The sequence below is a fragment of the Fonticula alba genome (assembly GCF_000388065.1).
Source record: "Fonticula alba strain ATCC 38817 unplaced genomic scaffold supercont2.2, whole genome shotgun sequence".
Classification (NCBI taxonomy): domain Eukaryota; order Rotosphaerida; family Fonticulaceae; genus Fonticula; species Fonticula alba.
Window position 1 is genome coordinate 2,233,776 of NW_009242972.1, and position 18,473 is coordinate 2,252,248.

At 71.5% G+C, this 18,473-nt stretch overlaps 3 protein-coding genes across 3 annotated transcripts in view; 1 reads left to right on the forward strand and 2 right to left on the reverse strand.

Annotated features, from left to right (window-relative positions):
- H696_01481 (hypothetical protein) overlaps window positions 1–4,851 on the forward strand; it is a gene marked incomplete at its 3' end in the record, with an annotated part of 9,571 nt that extends 4,720 nt beyond the window's left edge. The window contains exons 8-14 of the mRNA XM_009495376.1: window positions 99–297; window positions 430–585; window positions 704–746; window positions 894–1,200; window positions 1,328–2,577; window positions 2,742–2,857; window positions 3,079–4,851. Coding sequence (XP_009493651.1) covers window positions 99–297; window positions 430–585; window positions 704–746; window positions 894–1,200; window positions 1,328–2,577; window positions 2,742–2,857; window positions 3,079–4,851 — 3,844 coding nt within the window. The remainder of the gene's footprint in view (window positions 1–98; window positions 298–429; window positions 586–703; window positions 747–893; window positions 1,201–1,327; window positions 2,578–2,741; window positions 2,858–3,078) is intronic.
- Window positions 4,852–5,108: 257 nt separating this feature from the next.
- On the reverse strand, window positions 5,109–8,651 carry H696_01482 (hypothetical protein; the record flags this gene model as incomplete). Its single annotated transcript, XM_009495377.1, has 6 exons — window positions 5,109–5,302; window positions 5,477–5,776; window positions 6,025–6,604; window positions 6,906–7,897; window positions 8,006–8,275; window positions 8,437–8,651. The coding sequence occupies 6 exons, from the start codon at window positions 8,649–8,651 to the stop codon at window positions 5,161–5,163; spliced, it is 2,499 nt and encodes an 832-aa protein (XP_009493652.1). The 3' UTR covers window positions 5,109–5,160.
- A 1,161-nt stretch (window positions 8,652–9,812) lies between these two features.
- Window positions 9,813–18,473, reverse strand: H696_01483 (CAMKK/CAMKK-META protein kinase; the record flags this gene model as incomplete). The annotated part of the gene is made up of 9 exons (XM_009495378.1): window positions 18,251–18,473; window positions 16,071–18,081; window positions 13,701–15,750; window positions 13,422–13,541; window positions 13,135–13,285; window positions 12,957–13,053; window positions 11,603–11,618; window positions 10,980–11,109; window positions 9,813–10,875 (listed from the first exon to the last, which is right to left on the reverse strand). The coding sequence occupies exons 1-9, from the start codon at window positions 18,436–18,438 to the stop codon at window positions 9,813–9,815; spliced, it is 5,826 nt and encodes a 1,941-aa protein (XP_009493653.1). The 5' UTR covers window positions 18,439–18,473.

Consider the following 18,473-nt stretch of genomic DNA (forward strand, 5'->3'; position numbering starts at 1 on the left):
GGCGCCACGGCTGCGCTGGCCGCCGTTGCCGGTCGGCCTCCGCCGCCCGGTGGACGGCTCCCTAGCTGCCTGTCCCCCCACCGGGTAACCTGCTTCAGCCTGCTTGCCAGCAGCCTGCAGCCGCTGGGCGCGCAGTGCCCACACCGGCCGGGGTCCGAGGCGTCGGACGCCGCCGCGTCTCCGTGCGGCCGGTGCGTGTCACCGCCGGCCGGGGATCGGCCCTCGGCGCGCGACCTGGCCCTCGAGGTCCGCACCCGGCGCCTGCTGTTCATCCTCTCGGAGTTGACCCTGCACGAGGTTCGTGGCCCTGTTTCTTGATTGCACCACCGGTTGCGCTCCTGCCCCGGCCCCCTCGCCGGAGGGCGCATGTCACGCATTTCCCCGTCGCAGGCTGACTAATGCACGCGCCCGGGCCTCGCCCGGTCCCAGGGCAATGCCACCGATGCGGAGCTGCTCTCATGCCGGGAGTTTCGCCGGCGCCTGGCGGCGGCGGCCGGCGTCGACGCGACCACCGGCCTGCGCGCGGCCGCCCTCCCGCCCAGCCGCCCGGCGGACCACCTGTTCTTCATGCAGCTAGGCCATGCCGTGCGTTCTGCTGGGCCTCGGGCCTTCCTTCTTTTTTCTTTTTTTTTTTGCCCCCTTCACCCGTGCGCTGTCCTGACCCGCGGGACCGGTCCCCTCCCCCCCCCCCCCGCACCCCGAGGGTATGCCCGCAGCCAAGGACTCCATCATCCAGCTGGCCAACTGTACGCCCCCCCTTCGATGTGCCTTCTGTCCGCCTCCGCCTCCGCCTCCCCCCTCCTACTCGCGTGTGCTCGCCCAGCCGGTGGGGCTCCGGCCCGGATGTGGCATTTGTGATTGCTCACGCTGGCGCTCACCGACCGGTCGCACAGACCTCCGCGGGCTCCTGGTCCTGGGCCTGCCTCTGGACCCCGAGGGCCCGCCGGCGCAGGACGCCGACGGGGTGGAGCTCCTCCTCCGGAACCCCTCCAGCCCGCTCGCGGTGCACACCCGGCGCTGGACCGTCGATGTGGTCCAGCTCCTGACGCGCACCGCCTCGGAGCAGCTCTTCTTCGTGGCCCGGCGCTCGCTGGCCGAGTGGGGGGCTCGTGGGCCCCTGGCCGCCGGCGCCGCCGGCCGGGCCTCGCTCGCTCCGCCCGCCGGCATCGACCCGTCGCCCCCCTGCGGCCGGTATCCCCGGTGCGTTTGCCGCCGGGCTGTTCCCTCCCCCCTTCCCGGACTCGCCCGGCGTCCCGATGCGCAGGCTGACCCTCTCCCTCCCCCCCCGCCCCCCGCCCCCCGCCCCCCGCCCCCCTCGCGAGGACAGCCTTGACCCGGATGCCGAGCGTGCGCGCGTCCACGCCATCGTCGACCAGGGCCTTCGCTTTGGGCACCTGAATTCGGTGAGCCTCGGGCCGCAGCTGGTCACCGAGCACCGGGCCGCCCTGTCGCAGAGCCCGGGCCCGGTATGCTCCGGGGCGGTGTGGCAATTGGCCGCGGGCCGGCCGGTGGCCCCCCCGGGCTCCCCCTCGCCCGGGCACTTTCCCCTGTGCGTGGGATGGCTGCGCGCCTGGGCGGCGCTGGGGGCCAGATTGGCCGGGCTGGCGCGCGGGGCCCCCTCCCCCGGGGGGCTGGTGACCGAGGCCCGGCGCCTGGCCCAGGACCAGGGCGACCTGGCATCCGTGGCCCGGCAGGACATCTGGCGCTCGCTGCAGCCCGGGGCCTTCGGCGTGCGGGCCGGCTCCCAGGCGGCCATTTTGGCCCGGCTGGCGGCCCTCCTGCAGGTGGCGCAGCAGGTGGAGTGCCTGCTGCTGCCGGACTCGGTCCTTCGGCAGGGGTTCTCCCTGGCTGGGAGTGGCTCCGGAGCCGGGGCCACCGGGGCCGGTGGCAGTGCCGGCGCCGGCGGTGGCACCGGGGCCGGCCTTGTGTCTCTGGTCCTCGGCGGCGGGCGGCTCTTTGGCCAGCGGGCCGGGCACCCTCCCCCCGGGGCCGGGTCGGCTCCCGGAGCCCCGGTGCCCCCGCTGAGTCCCATGCTGGTGGGAGCCATCCAGGCGGCGGCCAGTGCCGCGTACGATGCGGCCCCGTCAACTGGGCGCCGGCTGGCCGATGCATCGGTCGACGCGGCCCTTCGTGGCCTGTCGCTGGGCCTGGCGCGCTGGTTGCTCCTCGGTGGGGCTGGCCCCGGACCGGGCGCGCCCCAGGCCGGCATGGCCGGGCCCTGGGCCCGGGACACCGATGCCCCGGGCGATGAGGGCCCCCGGTCGCCGGCGGCCGAAGGCGCCCCGGCGGCCACCGGCGGCCCGGCCCTCAGCCAAGTCCTGGCGGCGCTGGCGACCACCGGCATGCCGCTGCCGCCCTGGGTGTCGGCCGCCCTGGCCAAGACCCTGACCAACCCGGAGGAGACCTACTCGCCGATGGTGGCGGTGCCAAGCGGCCAGGCGGGCATCCCGGACGTGGCGTCCGGCGTGCTTGCGGCGCTGGACTTCGCCCGGCGGCCCACCCTCTCCAGCAGCCGCGAGGTGGAGCAGTGGCGCTTTGAGGCGCGGCTGACGGCCGCCCACTGCTGGACGCTCTTTGGTGCGTTTCCCCCCCCCCCCCGCCCGGCGTGGTCGCCTCCGCCGAAGAGGGCCTCGGCCCGCGGCTCGGGCCCGCTCTAGGGCACTAACCCATGCGGCATGTCTCCCCGTCCGTCCTCCGGCCGGCCGGGCCCCTCTTGTTCGTCGCCTTTCCCCCTTGACCAGGCTTCACAACCATTGCCCAGCACTACCTGGGCGCCAAGCAACGTGGGCCGACCGGCGTCGCCCCGGCTGAGGTGCCGGACTCGGACATCCGCCTGCGTGTGTCCCGGTGGCAGGAGGTGCGCCCGTGCGCCGGCTTTTTCGACGGCAAAACCCCTTTTTGCTTCTGTCCTCCCATCGCCGGCTCCTTTTCTTGCTCCTCCTTCCTCTTCCTCCTTTCCTTTTTTCTTCTCTCCTCGCCCTTCTTCTCCTCGCCCTTCTTCTCCTTGCCCTTCTTCTCCTTGCCCTTCTTCTCTTCGCCCTTCTTCTCCTCCGCACCACACTCACATCCAACGCCCAGCTGCTGACCGAGAGCCAGCTCGAGCGTCTGGCGGCCGAGCTGGCAGCCGACCGGCCGACGGCCGGCCCGGATGCCCAGCATGTCGATGCCTTCCAGCTGCAAGTACATGCACGCGGCCTGCTCAGCCGCTTCCCCCTGAGGCATTGGCCGGTGGCCCCGGCTGGCATGCCGCAGGGTGCCATTGCCCCGCCCCCCCGGGCCGGGGTCTTCCCCGCGCCCGTGGATGATCGGCCCTTGGCGGTCATTTTGCAAACGGCCGCCGGACCCCTGGACCCGGTGGTCCGGGCACAGCTCCTGGCCCGGGTGGAGAACAACCCCGCACGGCATGCGGGCCTGCTACGCCGGTGGGCGGCCCTATGGCTGGCCCCCGGGGGCGGCCAGTGTGCCGGGTCGCTGGAGCTCCTGTCGATGCTGCTATTGACCGAGGCCAGCCCGGGGGCCGGGGCCGGGGCCACCAACCCGCTGCAGGCGGGCATCCCGCCGGGCGGGACGCGCGTCGGCCCGGTGGCGGCGCCGGACCAGTCGGACGCCCTGCAGGCGGCCATGTGCCAGCTGGCCAGCGTGGCCCTGCAGCTGGACTACCTGGAGGAGGTGTCCACGGCCGGGGACTGTGGCGGCGCGGCGGCCGCCGGGACCGGGGTGTGTGGCGACTGTGCCGGGCCGGCGGGCACCCGGTCGGGGCTCCTTCCCCCGACTCCGGCCAGCTGGCTGCCAACAACTGGCCGCGCGGTTGCCGAGCACCTGGCCGCGCGGAGGCCGGACCCCTCGCCGGCTGGGGCCTTCCTGGCGCGGACCTTCGCCCAGTCGGCCCTCTTTGATGAGGAGGACGACCTGTCGGAGGAGGACGCATGGCCCGGCCCGCCGGCGGTGGCCGCCACCGCCACCGCCACCGCCGCCGACACGCCGGCCGCCCAGGAGGTCCTCTTTCAAATGCACCGGCGCGTGGGCGAGGACCTGGCCGCCGGCTCGGCCCCGGTGGGCACGCTCTTTGTGGACCAGGCGCGTAGTGCGCGCGCCTGCCGGCGCTCCGGCTCGGCCAGCCTATTCCAGCAGTCGCAGCTGGACCAGGTGCGCATCTGGCTGCGCCACGCCCTGGCGCTGGTCGGCCTGGCCGAGGCGTGCATCGGCCGGGCCGAGCACCGGCCCCAGGCCGGAGCCCCCCGCGGGCCGGCCCTCTGGCACACCCTCGCCGCGGCTCGGGCGGTGACCGACCGCCTGGCGGCCGCACTCGGGGCCATGGCCGCCCCTCGCCATGGGGCCACTCTGGGCTCTTCGGTGGCCGGCGGGGCCGGGCTGTCCCGCGTGCAGGAGGAATGCCGCGTGCAGCTGCTCCTTTGCCAGGTGCGCCTGGCCGCGGGGAATTTGGCCGGGCTTGCCACGCGCGCCGGGCAGCTGGCCCAGCCTGTGCCTTGCGCCCGGCGGCCGGCGGCTGGCCCGAGTGTGTCGCCCGGCGGCCGGCCGACCTGGATGCGGGGCATCCGCCCGGCCATGGCGGCCGGCCGGCGGCCTGGCCCCCCGACGGCCCCCCCATCAAATGCCCCGCCAACGCTGGGGGCTTCCTCGGCCGAGGCACTGCTCCAGGCAGCCGACAGCCTGCTGAAGTCCGCGGTCCAGGCCGAGGACAAGCGCCTGTTGGAAAGTGCGCTGGTGGTCCGGGCAGCTGTCCTGGACCTGGGGCAGAATTACACCGACGTGCCGTTGACACCGATTGCCAGCAGCAGTGGCCGCCAGTCTCAGTCCACCCGACAGTCGTTCCTCAGCCTGCAGGGGTAGGGGGCCGTCCGTCCGGTGCCTTCTTTCCCCCCCCCCCCCCCCCCCGGCACCCGGCTGGGCCCCCACCAATAGACATCTCGGCCTCGTCTGATGGGCCGGGGGAAAAAAAGCGAGAGAGAGAGAGAGAGAGAGAGAGAGAGAGAGAGAGGGAGAGAGAGATGCCAGGGGCCGCCAGGGCAAACCAAGAGCAGGCAGGCGCGCGATGGTGAATCAAAGGTGCTCATGTTTGGGTGACATTCTCAAGGACATGGGGAGGGGGGGGGAGGGGCGGAGGGGCGGGGCATGTGCGAATGCGCCCGAGGGGCGCCGCTACAGCGGGTCGACCCAGCCCTCGAGGCCAAAGGAGCTGGCCAGGAACTGCAGCAAGTCGCGTTCCCCGACGCGCGTGCTCCGGCCGTCGGGCAGCTGCGCGCGGATATACCCCCGCCGGGCGTTGAAGCTGATGGTGGAGCTAGATCGGCGGGCCAAGGGGGATCCCCGGGAGAACCAAGGACGGAGAGAGGGGGTGTGTGCGCGTGTGAGAGGGGGCATTCGATGACAGAGGCAGAGGGAAAAGGGCGGGGCGGTCGCCCCCCCCCCTTCTCCCCCTCCCACTGCCCAGAGCAGGTGGAGGGAGGCCACGCACTGGTTGAAGGTGGCCGTGCCGACGTAGACCGCCGACGAGAGTGGCTCCAGATTGGCCGAGAAGGTGTCCGGCATGGGAGGACGCTCGGCCACGAAGGCATCCAGCGCGGGGAGCTCCTCGCCAGGCGCGAGCTCGGCCCCGAGGCGAGCACTGGCCGCCAGGAGGGCAGCCTGGTAGGCGCGCATGCGGGCGCGGTTCCGATGGCGCACGGCCCGGGCGATGGCGTCCGTCGCCTCGGCAAAGGCCTTGTTCGTGATGTAGTGCCGCAGAAGCCCGTATGTCTCATCTAGGAGCTCCGGACTGCCAGGTACGTGGGAGGAGCAGCGTGAGGGGGAGGCAGGTGAGGTGAGTGGCATGTCGGTGGGGAGGGGGGAGAGGAGGGGGTAGGGAGGGGTAAGGGGGCAGAAACAAGGAAGAACAGGGAAGAGCACGGAGGACCAAGGAGGGGCAGGAAGGGACAGGCAGAAATAAGGAGCAACATGCAGAGACAGGAGGACAGAGAGAGAGAGAGAGAGAGAGAGAGACACGTGGCAAAGGGGTGCGCGTACCCGGAGGAGGCGCCGCCAGCGGCCGCCGCCGCCGTCGCCGCCGAGAGGGAAAGCTGTGCGAAGGCCGGCTGACTGGTTGCCAGACCGGGGATGCAGGTGGTGGCGGAGATGGTGTCCCGCCGGCGGGAGAGCAACCCCCGCAGGGCACACCGACGCAGGTGGTGCGCGGCCGAGGAGCAAATAAAGGCATCCGCGTCCGGGCCCGGGAGCGGAGCCTCATCGGCCTCGGCCTGTTGGGCATCCTCCAACGGGGTGGTATTCCGGCCATAGCGGATGCCAAACCGGTGGAAGGAGTCCAATTGCATGTCGACCGCCGACTGGGGACCACCGGGGGCATTAGGCCCACCGCCGGGGCTGCCGGGCCCGGGCAGGCCGCCCGGGGCATTGGGGCCGCCAGCCGACCCGCCAGGGCCGGTCCCGGCATCCGTGGCATCACCCGGCCCCGGGTCGGTCCGGTGCTGCACAACCCCGTACGCCCGGCTGCTGGTGGCCTCGCGCGAGATCGAGCGGAAGAGCTCGCTCTCGAAGAGCTCCCGCTGAGCCGCCAGCAGGAACAGATGCGCCGGGTGGGTGAGACCATCTGCAAGCCGGGGATGGTTCACCGTCAAAGGACACAGAGAGAGGAGCGGGGCAGGAGGGAGGAGGCCACCGAGCGTGCTAGGTAAGTAAGCAGGAGGAGGAGGCATGGGCAAGCATTCCCCGGCCGGAGGGACATATGATAGCAGGCGAGGCCGCGGATGGGGGATAGAGAGAGCGCGCGTGCGAGAACGAGAGAGAGAGAGAGAGAGAGAGAGGGAACGAGTGAGAGAGAGAGAAGGGGGGGAGGGAGGCGCGGGAGACCGGATGCAGGACGGGGAGGAAAGGGAAAAAGAACAACGCACCACTCAGCGAGAACAGATGCTTCCCCTGGCCGTAGCTGCTGCCATTGACGTCGAACAGCGGCGTCGGCGAGGTGTTGGCAATGTAGAGATCCAGCTGGAAGAGCGGGGCCGTGGTGACGATCGCCTGGAGAACCCAGTCCGGCAGGGCCGCGCATGCCGGATCGCTGACGATGAAGGCCGGCACGGTGGGCGAGAACCGGGGCTTCGGCGCGGCGAAGTACACCACCCCGGGGCCGTCATCGGCATCGTGCATGGGCACATCGGCCGGGCTGGCGGCATCGGCCCCGGCCGGCCCCGGCAGGCGGAGGGCCTTCGAGGGACGGAAGTACCGCGGGACATACTCGTCAGCCGGCGGGGCGGCCAGCGACCGGCGGAGCTCCCGCCGGCGCCGGCACAAGTAGCTGAACAGCTGCGGGGGCAGGGTGTCCAGCGGGAAGACCGCCCGCCGGGGCCCATATGCCAGGGACAGCCGGGGGACGCTGTTTTGTGCCAGCGGGGCCTCGGTCGGCTGGCCGGGGACCAGCTCCGCCAAGCCCGGCGACTGGAAGGCCGGCACGTCGCCCGGCGCATGGGGAGCCACCGACCGCGGCCGGTAGGAGAAGTCCACGGTCCAGGGCCGGAAGCCCGGAGCCCCGCCCCGGGGCTGGGGCTGGGTCTCAACCACCCACCGCCGGCGGAGGGACAGGACGTCGGCCTCGAAGCGCCGAGAGGCGTGGTGCTGCGCGCGCATTCGCGCCGCCTCCTCCTTCAGCCGGTCCGAGCACCGGGTGAAGGCCTCCCGCCGCTGGCCCAGTCCGCCCAGCAGGGAGCTCAGCTGCTGCGAGGGGCGCGGCCGCGAGGCCGCCGTGAAATCGATCGGCAGGAGGCTCAGCAGCGGGGCCGGCAGGACCGGGCCCGCCCCCGCCCCGGGAAGCCCGCCGGCAAAGTGGTGGCTCATGTCCTGCGCATGGTCCAGGATGTCGCGCACAATGGCCAGCTCATTGAAGGTGTGACTGGGAAGCCGCGTCAGCCGGTGGCGTGTGCCCGGGCTTCGGGGCGACAGGGCGAGGGGGATGCGCGGGCAGGCAGGCAAGTGACAGGGCTAGATCGCGACGGCGCACCTCAGGAGCTGGGACATCTCGGCCATCGGGGTGGTGTGCTGCTGAGCAGCTTGCTGTTGTTGTTGCTGCTGCTGCTGCTGCTGCTGCTGCTGCTGCTGGGTGGTTTGCTTCGGGGAAATGGCCCCGGAAGAGGGATCGGCCGGAGCGCTGCCATCCGCCGACTCGGCCGACTCGGCGCTGGCCGGCCGCATCCGCCCAGCACGAGCGACACCCGAGAGGATGAAAGACTCGTGGACAATGCGCCGGAGGCGCTCGTCCGAAGTGACGATCCTGCAGGCAGGATGGCCCGGGGGGGGGGGGGGGGGGGGGGGAATGGCAGCAAGAGGGACGGTCAGGGCGCGGGTGGAACGCCCAGAGAAGGAGCGAGGCAGGAGACGAAGGAATGGAGCCCGCCCAGCAGGACAGGCCGCCACCGGGGGCCCGCCACGTACGGCAGATAGTCCACCTTGCTGTCCGGGTGCACAAGGTACAGCTCTGGCGGAGCCAGACGCGGCTCGAGCGGGAGGAACCCCACGTCCGAGGGGGCAGACGGCGGGCCGGCCGGCAGGTCGGCCCGTGGCAGCTCGACGAAGATGTCCGAAGTGCCATCCTCGGCATCGGGGTCATCGCGCCCGTTGCTGTGGCTTCCGCCGGGCGAGTCGCGCATCTCCACATCTGCGAGCACCCCCGGCCGGTGGGCAAAGAACGATCGAAGGCGGGTCAGAGGTGGGCACTGGCGCATAGGCGGGCGTGGGCCGGGCCGGGCCGGGCCGGGGCAATCCCCGCGGCGGGGAGGGCGGAGGGGGAGAGACACACACCTGTGCTATCTGAAGGGGAGCCCGGTGCCAGGGCGGGGCTGGGTGCGTCGGCCGGCCGGTCCGGCTGAAGATCCTCGCCACGGAGAGGGGAGGGGACGGCGGCACTAGGGGAGGACATGGCACACCATGGGAGAGGGAAGCAAGCGACGTGGGGGAGGGAGGGGGAGAGAGAGAGAGAGAGAGAGGGAAAGAGGAGGGGGAGGGGGAGGGGCAGATGTCGGGCGGGGAGAAATGGCTGGCTGGGTGGTGGGGGGCGGGTGGTGGTGGCGGTCATCCGGGCGAGCCCGCGGTCCGGCAGCCTGGCGCGAGAAATAATCGACACTCGGCGGCCCCCCGCGCCCTGAGCATCTAACCAAGTCCAGGAGGGCAGACAGAGGGCGGGAAAACTGCCAGGCGGGATGCCAGGGCGGCACTTCGTTGGGGGTCCGTGCGCCGGCATTTAGGCATCTGAACATGTGACAGGGGCGATGTCCGGCTGATGCGCGCGGAGGGTCACGCCCGAGCGCGGGGCCTATTTCATTGCAAAGTCGGGTTCCGGGGGGACTAAATATGCCCGAGCATATATGCCTTCAGGTGCCATTCACGCCCGTGTTGGAAGAGGCAGCCCCCGGTACATCGCCGGCCGCTATCATGGCCCTTTGGCCGAAAAAAAGAAAAAAAGAAGCAAAAAGGCGGCAAGGAAGGAAGAAAAGAACAAGGTCTTTAACAGGAAGGGGTCTATATGTTCATGGGCGAACGGAGGGACAGCCGCCGGGCCAGCCAAGAAAAGAGAGAGGGAGAGATGGAAAGGGCAGGGGAGGGCGCGGCACACATGCCGCGGGCAAGACAGGCGAGAGGGAGAGGAGGGGGCATGTGGCTGCTTCGGTCGAGGCTGCCCGTGGGCATGGCCGTAAATCGGTTCCCGCCGAGCCCAAGGGTCAACGGCAAGGAAGGGAGGGGGGAGGAAGAGAGAGAGAGGGGGGGGGGAGGAATCACAAGGACGGGGGAGAAAAAGGCGGACGGGAGGGGCGTCAAGTCTGGGAGAGGGAGAGGCCGGAGGCCGACCGCTCGCACAGGGGCTCGAGATAGCCGCCGCTGGAGCCAGGCCGAGGGTGGTGGTCGGCCGTCTGCTGGCTGGAGTGGAGGTGTTGATGATAGGTGTGGACCGCCGGCGGAGAGGCCGGGGCCGGCCCGCTGCCGCCGGCCCCGGGGCCAAGCTGCTGATGGTGCTCCGGGTGCGTCGGAGTCTGCGGCGAGGCCACCGATGTCGAGCGCGTGGTCAGCGACGGGGAGGAGGGCGTCGAGGAGAGAGACCGGTTCCGGTAGAAGACCGGCGACGAGGGGTGCGACAGGGGAGCCCCGGCGACCGAGGAGCCGAGGCCCGGGGTCGGCCCGGCGGGGGCGCCGCCCCGCGACCCGGCATGCGTCGAGATCGACAGGGCCGGCCGGGCCGAGGCCGACCGCAGCCGCTGGTACGGCTCCGGCGAGACCCCATTCCCGGGGCCGGTGGCCGCCGCGGTGGCCGCCAGCCCCGCCATCGGGCTGCTCGACAGGAAGGCGCCGGGCTTGCCGGAGACAGCAAGGGCATCGGCCCCGGCCCCGGCCCCAGTGCCCGGGGCCCCAGCCATGCCCGAGTGGTAGAACCCCCGCGTGTTGCGATGCATGCCGGGGCCGCCGGCCGGCGGGGAAGCCATGTCCAGCGTGGCCGGCGGGGAGGAGGGCCGCGAGTGCTTTGACGAGTACTTGTGCCCCCCCTGTCCGGGCTGGGGGAAGCCCTGGTGCGTGTTGAAGCCCTGCCGGAGCTGGGCCGACATCTTGCGGAAGGTGCCGATGAAGAACTTCGACAGCGACTCATTGACCTCCTTCTGGGACACCTGCACCGGGGGAGCCAAGCGCGAGGGGTCCGTGTGCTTGAGCCACATGCGGGCCGCGTCGAGGGCCGCCTCGGACCCGGCCGGGTAGCCGGACAAGGCGGTCAGGGTCCACCGGTGCTGCTTGATTTGGGCGATGGTCAGTCGCTGCAGGGGGTTCTTGGTGAGCATCCCCTGGAGGAGGTCCACCAAATCGGGGTTCAGCCAGTCGGGGTAATGGGGCCTGCGGGGGGGGGGGGGGGGGGGAGTATGGCAGAACGATGGGGTGTGAGTGGCACATCGGCAAGGTGGGCGAACAGTGGCCAGGAGGGGGGCAGGCACACGCACTCGGTCTTCAGGATGACCTGGTAGAGCTCAAACTCGTTCTCCGCCCAGAAGGGCAGCTTCCCGGTGGCGAAGGAGTAGAGCGTTACACCGAGGGCCCAGATGTCAATGGCATGCGAGATGGGTGGCGATTCTATGTACGCGCGTGTGTGTGTGCGTGTGTGTGTGCGTGTGTGTGTGTGTGTGTGGTGGGGAGGGAAACGAGGTCAGCAAAGGGACACGCGAGGGAAAAGAAGCGAGAAAAACCGATGGAGAGAGAGAGAGAGAGAGGGGGGGGGGGGAACACCCCCACAAGACATGGGCGGGTCACGCACTGTTGCCGGAGGCAGGACCGGTGCCGGCGTCCACGGGCGACGGGCCGCCATGGCGCGACTGCCCGCCGCCGGCCGTGCCACCTCCAGACCCGCTCAGATGCAGGGAAATGTTCCGCAGGGCTGAGTCGGTGGCCGAGCGCCCGCGCTGCTGCTGGTACTGCTGCTGGGACACCCGGTCGATGGAGGAGGAGGACCCCCCCCCGGGACCGGAGTCGCTGGTGGACCGCTCGGACATCGCCCCCGCCGGCCAGGGGACCAGCCTCGAGGACGACTGCCCGGAGGAGGAAAAGAGCCCCGAGAGACGCCGCTGACTGCTGCCGACCGGGTGCTGCGGGACTGGCGTCGCCTGGGCCGAGCCAGGAGCATAATCGGCTCCCATCGAGAGCCCCGGCCCACCGGCCGAGCCACAGGCCGCCGTGGTCGAGGAGGTGGACGACACCGAGACCGAGCGCCGGTGCGCGGCGCCGGGGTCCCCATCGACCGGCCGGAAGGCCGGCGGCATTGGCGACTCCTCCGGCGCCAGGTAGGCAGACGAGGTGGAGCTCGACCGGGATGACCTCAGGGACTGCGACAAGAGCGACACCGAGGAGGCACGCGACGAGTCACTCAGCGGCCCGGTGTTAAAGCGCCCAGTCACGCCGACCGGAGACCCGGGGGCCGTGGACGCCGAGGACGTCGGGCCCGGCGTACCGGGCCCGGCCATCGGGCCCGAGACGGCCACCCCCGTGGCAGCACCATTCCCCGGGGCCGGGTCGGCATCAGCCCAGGCGTCGGTCGCCAGACGCAAATTCGTCGGCGACAGCCGGCTGAGGCTGGTGTGCGAGGAGTCAGCCGCCAAGGGCGCCTCAAAGAAGGAGTCCATGGTCGACGTCAGGCAAATGTCCTGGTCGGGACTGGCCGTGTCGTCGGCATGGGCAGGGGCCGTTGTCGGGGCCACCACCGACGATGATGCCACCCCGGGCGGCACCGGCGGCCGCTCGGCCGCCGAGGGGAGGATGGTCACACGCGGGCCGGTCGGCAGGTCCGGCGCCGCGTCCACCGACTCGGTCGACGAGGAGGCAGTGCTGCGAGTGCGCTGGTGTGCCAGAGAGGAGCCGCTGGCGGCGACCACCGAATCCCGACGGAAGAAGCGCCCTGTTGACTCGACACCCGAGGAAGAGGAGGAGGAAGAGGAGGAGGAAGAGGAGGAGGAGGAGGAGGAGGAGGAGGAGGAGGAGGCCACGGAAGCGGTGGCACTGCCATACCCAAAGCGGTCGCCGGACCCGCCGGCCGGGCCGGCATCCGCCCTGTCCTGATGGTCATGATGGTGACCATAGTGATGGTGAGGATGGTGATGGTGGTGGTGATGGTGGTGGACATGGTGCTGGGGGGGTTGCTCCTCGTCCTCGGCATCCTCGCCGGTCGGCGCCTGTCCCGGCACCCGGCCGTCCGTGTCTTCCAGCGGCTCGAGATGGTCGTGGAGCTGATGGTGGAAGTGCATGTGATGCATATGGTGCAGATCATCCAGCGGAGCCCCGCCATCCTCATCGTCATCATTATCGTCATCCTCGTCCAGCATGTCGCACAGGTACTCCCCGCCACCGCGGGCCATGGCAGAGGCCGAGCCCCCGCCGCCGGTGGACTCATCCTCCGAGTCCAGGCATAGGGTCCGCAGCAGCTGCGTCACATCGTCATCATCCACGGCGCAGAGCTCCGGCGCGAAGAAGGCCGGCGTGCCGGCCGTCTTGGCCAGGGCCACCTCCTCCGATTCCTCGGACACATGGCTGGCCGTCCCGCCCCCGGTCAGGGGAGAGAGCCCGCCATCTGAGGCGCCGCTTTGCGTCCGCCGGCGGAAGCGCCGCCACAGGCGTGATGGGGCCCGGTGCTTGCTCGGGTTGACGACCTCGGGCTTCAGGTACGACACGCCGAAGTCCGAGATCTTCACATGCGAGCGGGTACTGTCGAGGAGCAGATTGGCCGGCTTGATGTCGCGGTGGACAATCCCCTGGTAGTGGACTGGGCGCGGGTGCAGAGCAAGGGCGACGAAAAGGCCGACAGAAGGGGGCACATGGAGTCGGGGTCAGGACAGGGGGCGGGGGGGGGGGGGGGGCGCGGCAGAGGGCAAGCCTGGAGGATGGGAAGCCTGACGCACGGAATTCCAAGCCGAGGAGAATTTCACGGAAATAGTGCCGCACACGATCCTCGCACATGATCGGCCCATCGACGCTCGGGTCTTGGTAGGGGATGGCTCCGCCCTCCATGTATTCGAGGACTGGGGGGGGGTGTCAGAGGGCGATCGTCATTCACATAGGGGGGGGGGGGATCCCCCGCTGGGGGGGGAGGAAAGGAAAGAGCAGGAGGGAAAGGGGCGAGAAGAAACAGAACAAATAGCAGCAGCAGCAGCAGCAGCAACAGCAGCAGGGTCGCGTACCCATGAAAATCTTGTTGCTCGACGGGTCGTCGATGACCTCGATCAGGCGCACCACATGCGGGTGGTTAACCTTCCGAAGGATGGCAATCTCACGGAGGGCGCGCGTGTGGGGATCATCGCCGGCCCGATTGCGCAGGCCGCCCCAGGACCGGCTGGACCGGGGGACCTTGTCGACGATCTTCATGGCATACACATTGGACGTGCGGGTGCAAATGCACCGGTACACCTTGCCATGGGCTCCGACGCCCACGACCCCGCCCAGGTGGTAGCCATTGATCATGCGCCGGCCGTCGGGGGCCTTGTCCACTTCGAGCGAGCGCGTTTCCCGGGTCGGCAGCGGAGGTGCAGGGCCCTGGCCGGGCACCGACCCAGACACCGGCCCGGCCCCCGGGAAGGGCATGGCCGGCGAGGGGGCCGGCGAGGGGTGCGGCGAGAGCAGCGGCGAGTGCGATGCCGATGCCTGGGCCCCGGCGTGATATGAATGCAGGTAGAGCCCGGCCCCGGGGCTCATGCTCTCCGGGTGCACATGGTACGAGTACTGATACGGGTGGTGATGCGGGTGATGATACGGGTGATGGGGGGAGGCGTGGGGGGTGTCGGGGCCCTGCTGGCCGCCGGCCACCGGGGGCGCGTCATCCAACCGCGAGGACACATACAGCGGCGGGGACATGTCCAACACCGGCAGCGAGGGGGAGGACAGGGAGGTCGGCGACGGGCCGACCACCCCGTGCCCGGCCCCGCGCGAGGGGCTCTGCCCATAGGCCGTCATGGATGAAGTGCGCCCGAGGCGGATGAAGCGCCGGGCCCCGGAAGAAGACCCAGACCCGGACCCGGGGGTGCCGGCCCCGGCCCCGGTGCCGATGGCGGTCGCGGTGGCCGCCAAAGGCACCGGCATGCTGGCCGGCGGGTAGACCACCGCAAAGTGCCCCGGCGGCAGGGAAGCCAACGTGTGAAGGGAAGTGGTGGAGGAGGAGTGCGATGTGTGAAGGGAGCCCCCGGCCCCGGGGCCGAAGGCCACCGACTGCGAGGAGTAGGTTCGCCCGCGAAGCAGCGGCGCCGGGCCCGACGGGCTGACCAATGGCGGCCCCTCGGCGCCGGAGGACGATTGGGGCACACTGCCGGGCCAGGCCCCGGCGTCGCCACCGGCCGGAGACATGCCCAGCCCGGGGGAGGTGGCCCCGGTGATCGGGCAATTGGCCACGGCCGAGCTGAAGCTCAGGCGACTGCCGCGCGGGAGCTGGTGCAGGCCCTCCATGGACCCGGAAACCAGGGCCCCACCGCCACCGGGGAGGGGAGCCGCCACGCCGGAGGAAGCCGACGACGAGGCCGAGGACGATCCCGACCCGGAAGCCGAAGACAGCGGTGGTGACGCCAGTGCCAGGGAGGACGGCCCGGGGAGGAGTTCCCGATCGCCGCCCCAGGCCCGATTGGCATGGGACCCTGGCTCCAGGCAGGAGGCTGCGCGAATGCGCCCGCCGCCGCCGCCGCCGCCGCCATGTGCCGGCCCCAAGTGCTCGGCAACCGGCCCGACCGGATGCGGCGAGGGGAAGAGCACACGCGTGCCGACTGGCCCGCCGGCGCCGGGGCCCTGCCCGCCGGGACCGGCACCGGCACCGGCACCGGGGGTCGGGTAGTGCAGGAAGGAGGATCCAGTGCAGATGGATGGCAGGGGCGATGCACACTTGAAGGGGGCCACCGGCGAGGCGCAGATGATGGGGGCCGCGGGCCCGGGGACCGGGGTCCCGGGCCCGGACATGGACAGCAGCTGCTCCGTGGACATGGAGGCAGGGTGCATGGCCAGCATCAGGGGATGCCCGCCGGGGGCGAATGGCAGGCCCGGCGGCGGCGGCGAGCCGGGGACCATGACCGGCGGGGGGGTCGGCGAGAAGACCTCCGACGCAAAGGGCAGCTGGTGCGTGGGCGAGGACACCGGCGAGAAGGAAGTGAAGGTCATGCTGCCGTTGCCGGCCATCAGGAACTCGGCTGAGGGGGCGCTCTCGACCATGGACACGCCGGAATCCTGCGAAGGCGACCCGACGATGCAGAGACACTGTGTGGGGTTGTATGTCCGGACATCATTGGGTCGTGGGAGCCGGGGCCGGAGCAGGCAGGAGGGCCGAGGGCAGGCAGGAGGGGACGAGGAGGTGAGCAGGAGGGCATGCTCCACAGCAAGATGTGGCCTCGGAAGGAGAGAGCGAGAGCGAGAGCGAGAGAGAGAGAGAGAGAGAGAGAGCGAGAGAGCGAGAGAGAGCGAAAGAAAGCGAGAGAGCGCGAGAGAGCGAAAGAAAGCGAGAGAGCGCGAGAGAGAGAGAGAGAGAGAGCGAAAGAAAGAGAGAAAGAACGAGAGAAAGAGGCAGGGAGGCGACATACGTGAGGGGCATTGGTGGCCGAGGGGACATCGGGATCGGCGGCCACCGAGGGCGGCGAGCAATCGCACGTGCAGTCGCAGCGCTCGCCATCGAGGCAATCACCGCATGTGAAACCGCAGTCACAGGCGGCGGGCGGCGGGTTGGCGGTGGCCGAAGAAGTGGAGGTCCGGGCCCCGGGCCCGGCGCTGCCGGTGGACGAGGTGGACCCCCGGCCCAGGAGGTCGCCGCTGGCGCTGGGGCTCAGCAGCACGGCCGGGGTGTTGGTGTTGCTGTAGCACACGCAGCTGGCGTGCACGGCCGACGACAGGACCCGGATGCACTGGCACCCGCAGCCGCAGTGGTCCTGGCAGCGCTGGCAGAAGCCGCACCCGACGGCATTCTCGATGTCCGACTCGTCCTCATCCGACACATAGACATCCACCAGGTGGCCGGCCCCCGGCCGCAGCGAGGCCCTCGACGAGGAGAGCGAGCTCCCGGCATCCGGGGACCCGAGACCGCCACGCATGCCCGGGAAGCCGCCCGTCCCCAGGCGCGTCCCCCCGCCGAAGGAGGTGGAGAAGGAGGAGGACAACGAGGAGGAGGAGGTCGACTCGCCGGAGGAAAAGCGCAAGGGGTTGGCGGTGTTGCTCCGCCGGCGCCCATGGTGGTGGCCCAGCAGGGACCCGGTGCTGCCACTGTAGGAGAGGGGCTCTTCGTAGGTGCCGACCGGGGGGCCTGGGGCCGGCGGCTGGTGTGCATGCTGCCCGGGGCCGGGGGGGCGGATGTGCACCGGGGTGGCCAGCCCCACCGACGTGCCGTTGAAGGACCCCTTGCGCGCGAAGGAGCCCGAAGGCCCGGCCAGGGCCGAGGGCGAGCTGCAGGAGGACACCGGCGCCGAGGCGTGGTAAGAGGGCGCGCCGCGGGCGCTGCCGCCATTCAGATCCGGCGATGGCGGGTCCGAAGGGATGGCCCCGGTGGGCGGTGGAGCGCCGGCGCCGGCGCCGGCGCCGGCGCCGGCGCCGGTGCCGGACTGACTGGAGCCAATCGACCGGAAGAGGAAGGACAGGGCGCTGTTGAGGCTGGCACCCGAGGGGGAGGAGGGGGCCGTGGTGCCGGGCGTGGCGCTGGCCGAGGAGGGGCCCCCGGGCCCGGTGTGCCCCAGCTCCGGCACCTCGTCGGTGATGAATTCGTAGTCCCCCGGGTCGCCGGCCTCGCCGGTGCTGCTCCCAGCCGACAGGTCCGGCAGGCAGACAAAGCTGCCGGTGCTGCTGGCCGAGCCCCGGGCCGGGGGGCCGCCACCGCCGGGGCCCAGATCGGGCAGCCCCTCGCCGGGGCCGGCGGCAGCGGCATGTGCCGGCGGCAGCGGCGGCGGCCCGGTTGGCAGGTGGTCGACGACCACCAGCGACGACGAGAGCGCCGGCTGGGGGGGGGCCGCTTTGGCCGAGAGAATCGGGCTGCCGGGGGTCGAGCCGGCCGGGGCATTGCCCGCAGCCGGCGACGATGAGCCCGAGGAGAAGGAAAAGAGCGCCGACAGCCGGCGCATGGTGGAGGCCGGAGCCGGCACGGGGACCGGGGCCGGGCTGGGGACCGGCACGGGGACCGGCGACACCATGACCAGGTCCGACGTGTCGCCGGCCCCCCCGCCGGACATGCTGACATCCGAGAAGGAGGCCGAGGCCGACTGGCTGGAGGGGCTGAAAGCCGACTGGGCCGGGCGCGCGGCCAGGGCCACCGGCGTCAGGGAGGGAGGCCGGGCGCGCGGGGCGGCGCTCGCGGTGCCCGGGTCGGCCGGGACCTCCGAGGCCCCGGCCTCCGAGGCGGCTGGCGCACTGGGCCCCGACAGGGACGACAGCACCGACAACGAGCGCTTGGTGAAGCTGGTGAAGGAGTGCCGCCGGGAGCGCGTCCCCGGGGGCGAGGGGTTTGCAGGGCTGGCACCGCCGGCACCGCCGACCCCGGCGATGGCGGCCACGGCCGGGGGCAGCGATTCGAGCAGCTCATCTCGCGAGGGGGCCCGGGCCCGCTGGTGGAGGCTGCCAGGAAGAAAAAGGGCAAACGAGGTGGGGATGCCAGGGAGGAGGTCAGCGCGGGAGGGCGAGCATGGGGGGGGGGAGGGGGGGGGGAGCGGAAGGAGAGACGGAGGAAGCGCAGTGAGACACCGGGGGGAGGAGAGGGGCGGGGACGGGGGCGGGGCATAGTTACGTGGTAGGATCGCCGGCGGGAGGGGCTCCGCCGCCGGAGGCATCCGGCCCCGGCATGACCAGCGAGAGCGACGACTCCGAAGGGCCGGCGAGGTGGTGCTCATCGGAGCTGCTGTCGTCGCGGTCGGCGCCGGCGGGTCGGAGCTCCGGCGGGCTGTCGCCGGGCGCCTGGGCAGCTGGTGCGGTCATGGCGGGTGGGTGTGGGTGTCTCGGCCCCCGGGGGG